General features: G+C 38.3%; 1 protein-coding gene across 1 annotated transcript in view; it reads right to left on the reverse strand.

Moving 5' to 3' along the window:
- Window positions 1-254: 254 nt before the first annotated feature.
- Window positions 255-13,874, reverse strand: part of SPTLC3 (serine palmitoyltransferase long chain base subunit 3) — a 168,000-nt gene continuing 154,380 nt past the window's right edge. The window contains exons 11-12 of the mRNA XM_079128498.1: window positions 12,832-12,961; window positions 255-2,742 (exon numbers count right to left, since the gene is read on the reverse strand). Of these exons, the coding sequence (XP_078984624.1) occupies window positions 2,629-2,742; window positions 12,832-12,961 (244 nt within the window). The 3' untranslated portion in view covers window positions 255-2,628. The remainder of the gene's footprint in view (window positions 2,743-12,831; window positions 12,962-13,874) is intronic.

The raw sequence follows: 13,874 nt of genomic DNA on the forward strand, positions 1-13,874 counted from the left end.
CCCTGAAGGTTATCTTCTAAAACAATATCTTCCATCTCTCTATCATCCAATCAGGTTCTCTATACCTTTTTGCTCATTTCTTGCGCAAAGAAAAGGTACATGTGTGTATGTGTGCATGCATTCAAATATGAGTGTTGGGAATGCATAATATTATAGCTTTGTTAGAAAATCCTTTTTCCTAACAGACCCAAACTGATATAGTTATCAAGTCTCAATAATCCCTATTGAATTGAAATCACGTTCTTATTAACCTGGCAGTAGAGGACTTTATTTCATGAAAAACAAAATTCTCAGTATTCACAATCCCCCTCTTAATCAACTTTTTTCTCTTATATTGGTAGCTCTATAAGTCAGGGTCTCTTGTGATTTACTCAAGAAGCATTCCATTTGGGTTAGAGTTGTTATCATAAGTGTATATTCAATATAGGCTCTCTGATAGAAATAGGTCTTTTCTCTTGTGCAGGGAATGTATTAAATAGCCATGACTCTTGGATCTAAATGAAAAGAAACTATTCTCCCTGCCCCACATTCCAGGTGGGAAATGAATTAGACTCAGGTTCCTCCATGAAAGTTCTAAGGGTAGACATTCCTGCTGAGGAAAATACCTGTTCATCTAGGGGCTTAAAACTCAAAGGTTAGGTGTGAAGGTATATGTGAAGATCATAACAGATCCAGAAAAGAAGGGGGGCAGGTATTTATTTCTTTGCTGTACCTTAGGGATTGGCCTAGATATCTGACCACTCTCCTCACCTCCTGTTTCCTTTATAGAGCCCCCCAGATTCAGACATTTTGGACAATTCAGTAGGAATGATGCCATTCAAATGCATGTGTTAAAAAGACCTACATGTCTCTTTTCTTTGCACATTTATATGACATATGCCTTCTCTGCACAAGTAATGCTGCACCAGTTCATTGAGAGGGGTTGGAATTAGTTATCAAAACCAGTCCTTGGATGAGGCAACTGCATTTTCAGAACTTCTTTCTTTTCTTCCTTTGCTAACATTAACCATTCATGAGGAACTTCCTCGCCATGATTCACTTTTAAACTGATGAACCTACTGGGGATTATAATTTATAAAAAGCTTTCCATGCCGATCACCTTTTTCCTTGAATGAGCTTTGAGCATCAGGGCATATTGCTCCATCCAACACTGGCGCTGCGGGTTGAGTTTCTATCTCAGTGCACAACATGAAAGCTTGGGCCCATCTGTGTCACACAAAGCCAAACCTCTCTTGAAGTGATTTGTTTACAGTGTCATTTGATGGAGTGGAATGTTCTGTAACTCATTCGAACTGTTACAGAAGCTTGGCTAAAAGGTCACCACTGCTCTTTAGAGTTTCCAAATCTGGGCACCATCTGGGAGCTTGTTAAAGATAAGGTTTTCCACTGACTTTTTCCATACCAACTAGATCCAATTAGCAAAGAACTAATTTTTCGAAGAAGTATATGTTTATATTGTACGTGTATGTGTAAGAGAGAGTGAGCACAGAGAGAGAGAGGGAGCAAGCAAACAAATAAATTACAGTTAGTTGTTTGAACATGTACAGACCCACCTTGCACCCAATCTGAGTATATGTGCGAAATTGGCAATATTATTTAATAGGTCTGAATGGGTGTGGCAGTCTTGAAAGAGATGAGAGAATTCACTGTTAAATGTCCTTCTTGAGTCAATACATCCTTCAAGTGTAGTCTTGGGAGTCAGTTCTAAAGGAGATTGAATCTCAACATTTAACTCGAAATCCAATAGGAAAATGGCAACTTATTCCTTAAAGTAATAAAGGTTATGCATGCTAAACTTTCACTCTGCATGGTACCAACAACATTGGAGTAGTTATAATTTTACAGTTCTAGTCTAGGCCTAAAGTTGGCTGTGTGCTTGCTTTCTGCCCCCTTCTTTATGATACAAGAGTCTTAAATTTTCCCAACCTCAAAAACTCAGCTGTAAAACTGTAGAAGAGCAAGAGGAAAAGGAAAGTTTCCTTTAAAGACTTCTCCAGTTGCTGCTGACCAATTCTGCTCTCTCCCTCAAAATGTTAACTGTGTCTTTTGACACTTGTCCTTGGAAAAAGTCCAAATGTGGCAAATGGTAGAAGCAACATTTCTTTACCCTCCTGCCTGGAGCTTCCCATGATGTGGATGAACTATAGCTTGTACTTTTATGGGTGGAATGAGGAAGTCAGCTGCTCTCCACCATCCTCACCCCTGTCTGCAAATGAAATAAGTAAACATACAGTGAGATTGCTGAATTCACTATCAAAATCTTCTCATTTGGTTGGAACTCCTGAAAGGGTCTGAACCAATCAAGTTGCACAGTAGCAGCTAAAGCAGGTTCATTGCCATTAAAAATATTCTTAGAAATGTGTGTGTGTGTGTGTGTGTGTGTGTGTGTGTGTGTGTTTCTATCAGATACTTGGGAGAGGAGAAACTTAAATCTGGGAGCATATTTCTGTTTCTGTAGTCACATGTTAAGATATTAAAAGCACAATGATGACTTTCTCAGTTCAATTAAGCTGGTCTGGAAAAGAAAATTGTCCTTAGGAAGGGGAAGAAATCCATTTATATTCCTTCTGAAGCAAGGAGGGAGGTCTTTCTGGCAAAGTCTTTATGTTCCATTCTGGACCAGGAAACTTAATCGTCAAGTTCAAAGTTCATTTCGTCATTGAGTACAGGGAGTGCTGACTTCCTGTGCCGGGAATATTTCAGGTGCAGGAGATCACCCATTTCATCAAGGGCTTCCAAAACCTGCAATGAGATTGCCTTCCGTCAGTTATCTTTAAACCCCTAAGTAGCTCTGCCTTGCAAAACCCAGATTAATTACAAGCTACACAAAGGCTCAGTCTTATTTTGCCAACTCCTTTGATTTTAAAGAAAAGGAGCAAGATCCATATCATCAGGTTGTGGTTTATAAGCCCTAGAGGAATGTTAGATGCTAATTCATTTTATGTAATAGTCTAACTCCACATTTTGAATGTTTATTTTATTTTGGGAATGTGAGGAGAGGAATAAAAACATCTGACCCATCTAAACCTTTAAGGATTTATTTTCAAATTTAATGACTTACATATAACCTTGTGGAAGAAAAGATAAGGTTGCAGAATACATTTAAGGTTGTATCTTCATGACACAATAAACTAACCTGGCCAAGAACAAAATGGAACAACGTGGGAACTAATTAGCATCACCCTCAGTCCTCCCATGCTTTAACTCTCCCCCAATCTGTTTTTAAATACTATTTTCTACATTCCATGGAGTAATAGAACTTAAACTCATAAGGGACCAACTCACTGGTTATATATTTATAATTCTTTCTGTATGTATATATTTATGATAATGGTATTGAGTACACCTTTTCAATACTTCTGACTTATTTTATTTTACTTGTTTTGGTCCTGAGAATCAAACCCAGGGCCTCATGCATGCTAGGCAAGCCTTCTACCACTGATTCACATCCATAGCCCTGAGCCTGTATTTCTTAAGCTGCCAAATAGGAAGAAAACCATATTAGGATCTACTGCCCTGTAAAAGTCAGAGTAAGGATTGTTAACATTAAATTGAATGACTAATGAGGCTTATGGACTTTCACGTTTGAGGAGTCTTTCAAATTAACAGCAGTTTAAATATCCACCAACATGTTGAGAGTAATTTATTTTTTGTTGGTAAGGTTATGGATGTTTAAAACGTTCTTTCCTATTTTTTTTTTTTTCTAAATTTCCTCCATCAAACCTATATACTAAGAAAAAGCAGCAAAGGTTATCTTTTAAATGACAGCGATTTAGGATCGTTTCTATTGATCTTTGCTGAAGGTGGGGCATGGGATAGTTCAGAGGTTTCCAAAGAGGGATGCCTGTGTCCTTGTGGGATGTGTGTGGCAGTTATGGAGGACACGGGAGGAAAACATCAGGCTTTTCATTCATCTTTATATTAATCTTTTTAACTTCTATTTTTATGTCTGTTATATAATGTACATAATATATTGGGAATGCACACAAACTAATTAAATAGTTTATGCTAAAGTTCCCTGATCCAAGACTATCTAAAATGCACTCTACTCAAACATAGCTTTCTTCAGCTTGCTGCACCTGTACTTAAAGACAGGTTTCCTCAGCTTGCTGCAGCATAGAAGAGCAAAGCTCCAAAGCCAAGGGCAACTTAATGACAGGAAGTTGGGAGGAGCTTCTTATTGCATTTGGTTTTGTGCTTGATAAGATTTTAAAGCAGCAGAGACAGTTCTGGGTTGGATGCTGTCAAGTAGTGGGAGTAGTTGACCAGCTGGCTATTAATTTATAATCTTTATCAGGCAGATGGAAGGATTAAGGAGAAGCTAGAGTTGTCGTTGGTAAAGGAGCAGCCTTCAGTTTGAAAGGAAGATTTAAATTGTTTTTTGTTTTGTCCTAAACATGACCTCAAGCAACACTTTGTTTCATATTGTCTATATTCTGTGATGTTTCAGTTGCTGCCTTAATGCCCTGGCTATTCAAATTCCACTTTTTATTAAACTTATAGTAAAGAACTGCTCACAATTTTTTTTGAGATGGAGGCATGATCTCAGAAGTTTAGAGCAGTCTGTCTAGATACTGTCTCGCTGCTCCTTTCACACCAGGTATTTCACAGCAATGAGGAGTTTTTGAAGAGAAGGCAAAATCTACAGAATTGTGTATACTTAAATACTTCAATGCTGGTTGTACCACAAGAAACACAAATTCATCTCCATTGTCCTTTCCTTCCTGTGACTACTGGGAACTTGCTTTCTAGCCATGTCCTCTTCTCTTCTGTATTCGTAGAATTCCCTCTTCACTCTCTTCATCCTTCAGTGTGTTAAACACATCATGTCCTTCCCCATCTTCAAAGGCTTTTCCTAGTTCTAATGTCCTCCACGACTTTCTCTCTTTATTCCTTTCCTTCCTTGCTTCCTTCCTTCTTCCCTCCCTACCTCCTTCCCCTCTTTCCTTCTTTCCTGGGATTGAACCCAGGAGAGCTTTATCCTAAGCCACATTTGCAGGCATTTTTGTTTTTCATATTAAGACAAGTTCTTGCTAAGTTGCTGAGCTTTTCTAAGTTGCCTGGACTGAACTTCAGCTTGCCATCCTCCTACCTCAACTTCCCAAGTTGCCCTAATTTTCTTGAATTTACAGCTGAACTTCTTGAAATACTTGCCTACTCCTCCTTATTACTATCTCACTCCATTTTAAAGAAGCAATATATTAAAATTTTTTTCATCTTTTTTAAAATTTATTTTAATTAAAAATCATAAATTTACATAGGGCAATGTTGTTTGATTCATTCTGTTATTTTTTCCCTTCCCCCCACCCCTTCCACCCCTCTTTTCCCTCTATACCGTCCTTCCTTCCTTCATTCTTACCACCCTCCTTATCCCTAACCCTAAACCTAACCCTAACCCTAACGCTAACCCCTCCTACCCCCCATTATATGTCCTCATCCCCTTATCAGGGAGATCATTCGTCCTTTAGTTTTTGAGATTGGCTTATCTCACTTAGCATGATATTCTCCAATTTCATCTATTTGCCTGCAAATGCCATAATTTTATCATTCTTCATGGCGGAGTAATATTCCATTGTATATATATACCACAGCTTCTTTATCCACTCATCAATTGAAGGACATCTAGGTTGGTTCCACAATCTGGCTATAGTGAATTGAGCAGCTATAAACATTGATGTGGCTGTATCTCTGTTAGTATGCTGATTTTAAGTCCTTTGGGTATAGGCCAAGGAGTGGGAGAGCTGGCTCAAATGGTGGTTCCATTCCAAGCTTTCTGAGGAATCTCCATACTGCTTTCCAGAGTGGCTGCACTAATTTGCAACCCCACCAGCAATGTATGAGTGTACCTTTTTCGTCACATCCTTGCCCACACCTATTGTTGCTTTTGTTCTTGATAATCGCCATTCTAATTGGGGTGAGATGAAATCTTAGGGTAGTTTTGATTTGCATTTCTCTTATTACTAGAGATGTTGAACCTTTTTTCATATATCTGTTGATTGATTGTGCATCTTCTTCTGTGAAGTGTCTGTTCATTTCCTTAGCCCATTTGTTGACTGGATTATTTGTATTCTTGGTGTAGAGTTTTTTGAGTTCTTTATAGATTCTGGAAATTAGCGCTCTATCTGAAGTACGAGTGGCAATGATATTCTCCCACTCTGTAGGCTCTCTCTTCACATTACTGATAGTTTCCTTCGCTGAGAGAAAGCTTTTTAGTTTGAATCTATCCCAGTGGTTGATTCTAGCTTTTATTTCTTGGGCTATGGGAGTCCTGTTAAGGAAGTCTGCTCCTAAGCCAACAAGTTGAAGGTTTGGACCTACTTTTTCTTCTATAAGATGCAGGGTCTCTGGTCTGATTCCGAGGTCCTTGATCCATTTTGAATGAGTTTTGTGCAGGGTGAGAGATAGGGATTTAGTTTCATTCTGTTGCATATGGATTTCCAGTTTTCCCAGCACCATTTGTTGAAGAGGCTATCTTTTCTCCATTGCATATTTTGGCACCTTTGTCTAGTATGAGAAAATTGTATTTATTTGGGTTGCTGTCCATGTCCTCTATTCTGTACCATTGATCTACCTGCCTATTTTGGTACCAATACCATGCCGTTTTTGTTACTATTGCTTTGTAATAGAGTTGAAGATCTGGTATTGCGATACCCCCTGCTTCGCTCTTTTTACTGAGGATTGCTTTAGCTATTCTGGGTTTCTTATTCTTCCAGATGAATTTCATAATTGCTTGCTCTATTTCTGTAAGGTACACCATTGGGATTTTAATTGGAATTGCATTGAATTTGTATAGCACTTTAGGTAGTATAGCCATTTTGACAATATTAATTCTGCCTATCCAAGAACATGGGAGATCTTTCCATCTTCTAAGGTGTTCTTTAATTTCTTTCTTTAGTGTTCTGTAGTTCTCATTGTAGAGGTCTTTCACCTCTTTTGTGAGATTGATTCCCAAGTATTTTATTTTTTTCGATGCTATTGTAAATGGGGTAGTTTTCCTAATTTCTCTTTCTGAAGATTCATGACTTATGTATAAAAATGCATTGGATTTATGAGCATTGATCTTGTAACCTGCTACTTTACTGAATTCACTTATGAGTTCTAAGAGTTTTCTGGTGGAATTTCCAGGTTCCTCTAAATATATAATCATGTCATCAGTGAACAGGGATAGTTTGAGTTCCTCTTTTCCAATTTGTATCCCTTTAATTTCTTTGGTTTGTATAATTGCTCTGGCTAGAGTCTCAAGAATGATATTGAATAGAAGTGGTGAAAGAGGGCATTCCTGACTTGTTCCAGTTTTTAGGGGGAATGCTTTCAGTTTTTCACCATTTAGAATGATATCGGCCATGGGCTTAGCGTAGATGGCCTTCACAATGTTAAGGAATGTTCCCACTACCCCAATTTTCTCTAGTGTTTTGAGCATGAAGGGATGCTGTATTTTATCAAATGCTTTTTCTGCATCTATTGAAATAATCATGTGATTCTTGACTTTAAGTCTATTAATATGGTGAACTATGTTTATTGATTTCCTGATGTTGAACCAACCTTGCATCCCTGGGATGAAACCCACTTGATCATGGTGCACTATCTTTTTAATATGTTTTTGTATGCGATTTGCTAAAATTTTGTTGAGAATTTTTGCGTCGATGTTCATTAAGGATATTGGTCTGAAATTTTCTTTCCTTGATGAGTCTCTGTCTGGTTTAGGTATCAGTGTAATATTGGCTTCATAGAATGAGTTTGGGAGGGTTCCCTCCTCTTCTATTTTATGGAATACTTTGAAAAGTATTGGAATGAGCTCTTCTTTAAAGGTTTTGTAGAACTCGGCTGAGAACGCATCTGGTCCCGGACTTTTCTTTGTTGGTAGGCTTTTGATGACCTCTTCTATTTCATTGCTTGAAATTGATTTATTTAAGTTGTGTATATCCTCCTCGTTCAGTTTAGGTAATTCATATGTCTCTAGAAACTTGTTGATGTCTTCGAGGTTTTCTGTTTTGTTGGAGTATAGATTTTCAAAATAGGTTCTAATTATGTTTTTTATTTCACTCGTGTCTGTTGTGATAGTTCCTTGTTCATTCCGAATTTTAGTAATTTGAGTTTTCTCCCTCTTTCTCTTTGTTAGTGTGGCTAAGGGTTTATCAATTTTGTTTATTTTTTCAAAGAACCAACTCTTTATTTTGTTAATTTTTTCGATTGTTTCTTTTGTTTCAATTTCCTTGATTTCGGCTCTGATTTTAACTATTTCCTATCTTCTACTACTTTTGGTGTTGGTCTGCTCTTCTTTTTCTAGGGCTTTGAGCTGTAGTGTTAAGTCGTTTTTTGTTGATTTACTTCTTTTGTTGAACGCATCCCATGAAATAAATCTTCCTCTAAGTACTGCTTTCATAGTGTCCCAGAGATTTTGATATGATGTGTCTTTGTTCTCGTTTACTTCTAAAAATTTTTTTATTTCCCTCCTGATGTCTTCTGTTATCCATTCATCATATAATAGTGTATTATTTAATCTCCAGGTATTGGAGAAGTTCCTGTTTTTTATTCTGTCATTTATTTCTGATTTCAATCCATTATGATCTGATAGAGTACAAGGTAGTATCTCTATCTTCTTGTATTTGCTAACAGTAGCTTTGTGGAATAAGACATGGTCTATTTTAGAGAAGGATCCATGTGCTGCTGAGAAGAAAGTGTATTTGTTCTTCGTTGGACGGTATATTCGATATAAGTCAGTTAAGTCTAAATTGTTGATTGTGTTATTGAGATCTATGGTTTCTTTATTCAATTTTTGTTTGGAAGATCTATCCAGCGGTGAGAGAGGTGTGTTAAAATCACCTAGTATTATTGTGTTGCGGTCTATTTGATTTCTGGAATTGAGAAGGATTTGTTTGACGTACACGGATGAGCCAATGTTCGGGGCATAGATGTTTATGATTGTTATGTCTTGCTGATTTATGCTTCCCTTAAGCAGTATGTAATGTCCTCCTTTATCCCTTCTGACTAGTTTTGGCTTGAAGTCCACATTATCTGAAATAAGGATGGATACTCCAGCTTTTTTGCTGTGTCCGTGTGCATGGTATGTTTTTTCCCATCCTTTCACCTTTAGTCTATGGGTATCTCTTTCTATGAGATGAGTCTCTTGCAGGCAGCAAATTGTTGGATTTTTCTTTTTAATGCAATCTGCCAGTCTATGTCTTTTGATTGTTGATTTCAGGCCATTAACATTCAGGGTTATTATTGTGATATGATTTGTATTCCCAGTCATTTGACTCATTTTTGTTTTTTGACATGATTTGGTTTCCCCTTTATTTGGTTATTCCTTTAGGCTAGTTCCTCCCGTTGCTGATTTGCCTCGTTGTTTTTCATCTCTTCCTCATGGAATATTTTGCTGAGAATGTTCTGTAATGCCGGCTTTCTTTTTGTAAATTCCTTTAGCTTTTGTTTATCATGGATGGATCTAATTTTGTCGTCAAATCTGAAGGTAAGTTTTGCTGGGTATAAGATTCTTGGTTGGCATCCGTTTTCTTTCAGGGCTTGGTAAATGTTGTTCCAGGCCCTTCTAGCTTTTAGGGTCTGGATTGAAAAATCTGCTGATATTCTTATTGTTTTCCCCCTGAATGTAATTTGATTCTTTTCTCTTGCCTTGGTGTGGGTCTGTTGTAATTTTGTATATTTGGAGTCCTATAAGCCTCTTGTACTTGGTTTTCCATTTCATTCTTCAGATTTGGGAAATTTTCTGATATTATTTCATTGAATAGATTGTTCATTCCTTTGGTTTGTTTCTCTAAGCCTTCCGTAATCCCAATAATTCTTAAATTTGGCCTTTTCATGATATCCCATAATTCTTGTAGATTCTGTTCATGATTTCTTACCATCTTTTCTGTTTGGTCAACTTTGTTTTCAAGATTAAATATTTTGTCTTCAATATCTGAGGTTCTGTCTTCCAGGTGTTCTATCCTATTGGTTATGCTTTCTATGGAGTTTTTAACTTGGTTTATTGTTTCCTTCATTTCAAGGATTTCTGTTTTTTTTTTTTTTTTTTTTAATATCTCTAACTCTTTATTGAAATGATGTCTTGCTTCCTGTATTTGCTCCTTTAACTGTTGATTGGTGCGATCATTTAATGCCTGCCTTTGCTCTTTCATCTCCTCGTTTGCTTCCCTGAGTGTTTTAATTATGTATATTCTGAACTCCCTTTCTTACATTTCCTCTGCTGTGCTGTCATTGGGTTTTATTGATATAATATCTAGGTTTGTTTGGGACATTTTCTTCCCTTGTTTTCTCATATTCTTCAGATGTCAGTGGGACTTTGTGATATTGCAGAATTCTTCTATTGGCTTATATTGTCCCTGTAGATTTCCAGTGTATTACCTTCCTGCCTTCAGTAGCCTGAAGTCTTGGAGTAACTTGATAATGCAGTGCTTCCATGGAAAGCTGCCCCTAGTCCTCTACTGGTTCCAGGACCTGGAGCTGGCTCTGTGTGGAAAGGCTCTCACTGGGGGGTCTGCTCCGAGAAGCTAGCTTGGAAAGGCGCTTCCCGCCGCAGGGAGCCGGGTTGCGGGCTGCTTGGGGAAGTCCCTGGCTGCCCTGTCCTGGTCCCTGAAGCAACCTGTGGGCAGGAACTCGCTGCCTTGGTTCAGGGACTTGAAGCTTGGTTCTGTGCAGAAAGGCTCTCACTGGGGGGCCTGCTCCGAGATGCTGGAGAATCTGGCCCTGTGGGAGGAGCCCACCGCCGGAGTGCGCAGGGCTGCCTGGGGAGGACTCTAGGTGCTTTGCCCTACTCTAATAAGCCATCCGAATTAGGTCTGCTGCCCGGGCAGCGCTTCACCGGGTGGGGGAGACTCACCCCGAGGCTCTATTTTAGTCCGAGTCTCTCAATGCCTCCCCTTCTTGAATCCTGGGTTCTGGAGCGACTGGAGATGCAGTCACCCTCTAGTCCGCCATCTTGGATCGCCCCCATATTAAAATTAAATTACTGGAAATATAGACTCATTTTAGAGAATCTGGAAAATATAGAAGGGTATAAAGACCAATGACAGAATTTATCCATCATCTCAAAACCTGGAGTTAGGTTGCTAACGTATCATTCAATCCATTTTTATTGTGTACCTATTATACACCATACACTGATTTAGGTCTGAGGTTATACATGATAAATAAGGAGGAGATGTATGTGTGTGTGTGTGTGTGTGTGTATGTGTGTGATTATAACTCAAGCTGTCCTCTTCATCTTTTTATTCTTTGTACTATTTCTGTTCTTTACATTCCCCTAAAACTGTCCACTGTATGGAACAGTGAGTTCCTATGAATTGCTAACCCAAAAGGGTCTTCTAATCTCTTACCCCACTTGGACTTTCTTAAATTGGGGGGGATGTTTTAATCCTCCTCTTTCTCCTCAAAACTCTCTCCTCTATTGTGCTTGACACTACGCTAGCCCACGTCTCTCCTGACTGCTCTAGCTCCAGTTCCCACTGTGGTCCCTGTTGTCCTGGGACACATGCACTTCACTTTGTGAATTTGCCTTTGACCTGTTCACTCTTGTTTTCCCCTGGACAATTATATATTCTACCAATGGCTTTAAAAATCCCCTGAAACTACAGTTCCAGCTTTGCATGTTCCTTTAAGCTCTAGAATTGATTTTCTCTTTCACAGATGGCCCATGACATGTAATCTCAGCATGTGCACATATGAGTCCACTCCCATTGAAGACTGGCTGATCCTTACTGTATACTGTGTCTCATTTAACTACTTTACCAGTCTGTTCACCAGAGCTAGAGACCTCGAATTATCTTTGTTCTTTTTTCTTCCCACACATGTTCTGCTCCAATCATTTGACAGATCTTGGCAATTCCTGCATTTGTAATGACAGTTTGTAGATCCATTTTCTTTCTGCTCTCACAGGCATTGTCATCTCTTGTTTTGTTCTAATAGCTCCATTTTGGGTCCCTTCCTCTTGCCTTTTTCCTCTTCAACCCCTTTGTCACATTTATTTCATAGTGACATGATAATGTTGCACCACTGGTCAGAAAGCTTGAATGATGCCTCATAATAATCCTTTTAAAAAAGGCTCAGCTGAAGAGTCCCTTTACCTGTAAATCTTCCCCCATTATTATAATTCATTCCCACCTTCACGCCCCCACAGTGTTATTTACATATTTTTCATCAACATTTATCCTGACATTATCATTTGCTATTTATTAGTATCTTCTTCTCCTAGTCTTTTTGCCCCAGTGTTTGCACATTGTAAGCACTTAATAGTGTTTGCAAAACTACATTGATAGTCTCATTAGCCCAAACTGATTAAGATGGCTTAGTTCTTTGATATTACTCATTCACATAAAAATTGAAATCAAAGGACAAAAAATAAAGCAGTCTTGAAATTCATTTCCACCTGACTTAGATCCAGCTGATGTCATATAGATCTGTCCTTGTTAACTTTCCAACATATTGCTTAGTTGGGTCCTGTTTTATGATGGAAGATTTCATGGCTATGAAAATATCAGGATACAGGTTGTTAATGTTAAAATAACATGGAAGATCAGCTTTCATATTTCAGAACAAGTAAGTAGCACACTTGGTTACTTACTTGTCTTTTCTATGAAACCACAACACTGACTTGACTCGCCTTCACTAAACTGATTTTTTTTCTTCAATAGAGTTGATCATTTTGTTGGATATTGTTGTCATACCCTAGGTTTTTAGCTGTGAGTTTCATTTGTCCTGGTGTTGTGCTTCTACGCTACCCAAGAAAATTTCAGAGAATCCCAATCTGGCTCAAGAAAAGAGGTGTTCAGAATCCAAGGTGCCATGACTAGAGTTCCTATTGGCCTGTGGGGTACTCACTGTGTCTAACATCTCCCGAGTATGTGCCGCTGAAATGCAGAACCGAGCCCGAGCTTCTGCGAGTGGAGTGGCTGGAAATCCAACGACGACCACCCCAATTTTTCTATCTAACATATGCCTTGCGAAAGCCCTTAGGAAAAGGGGAGAGGGAAAGTTAACAGAAAGAAGACAGAATTATCCTGCTCCCCAACCCCCAAAAGGAATATGGCAAATTGATTTTTCATTTTTATGATAATAAACAGATTTAAGGTTATTAAACTCTGTCAAATGCAATTGACAAAGAGGTGGATGTTCACTTGATGTCTCCCATAATTGAGTGTAGTATTATAGGGTTTGACACGCACATTTGATAATTATGAGCACTGTGTCTGTGACATTGAGCAGAAAATGTTGATGTATGTGACTCTGGTTTAATAAGACTGCACTGATATAAAATCTTTCACTTACTGGGTTCCTAGGAATTAAAACCAGCTAACACATTATAATTACATAAGAAAAAATATATATTAAATGCAAATCTATATGTTTTAAAACACTTAATACCAGTAAGCTATACTTGGTGACTATAATTTGAAGATCAGGATCTCAGGGTCTGTACAATTCAATCCCCAAGCCAATATTCCCATTCCAGAACCAAAGATCATATTTTACATCAAATCAGAGATAAGAAGTAACAAGGGTTTCATTTTTTAAAAACATATGAATAAACATATGCAGGGATGCCTGGGGATAATAAACCCATTGACTGGGATCAAGGAGACTCAGGCGGGAGGGAGGCAGGGAAAGAAGTGAGAACACACAGAGAACTTTATGGGCAGATGCAGCCTATGGGATCTAAGTCATATGACTGTAAAGCTCTTTGATGCAGGGTAAACCTTTGTAAGCTCTGATTCCTTCCCTTCATCCTTCTAGCTTTCTTTTTTCTAAAGCTAATCTCAGTAACAATTCTAGAATATTAAACTCAAAGTCTGTAAATTGCTTGCACTGAGAGCCAAGGTCAGATAAAAAGGCACATACCCCCAAGTGAGTCTTTCCCTGCTTTG

This window comes from Sciurus vulgaris (assembly GCF_902686455.1).
Source record: "Sciurus vulgaris genome assembly, chromosome: 2".
NCBI lineage: Eukaryota > Metazoa > Chordata > Mammalia > Rodentia > Sciuridae > Sciurus > Sciurus vulgaris.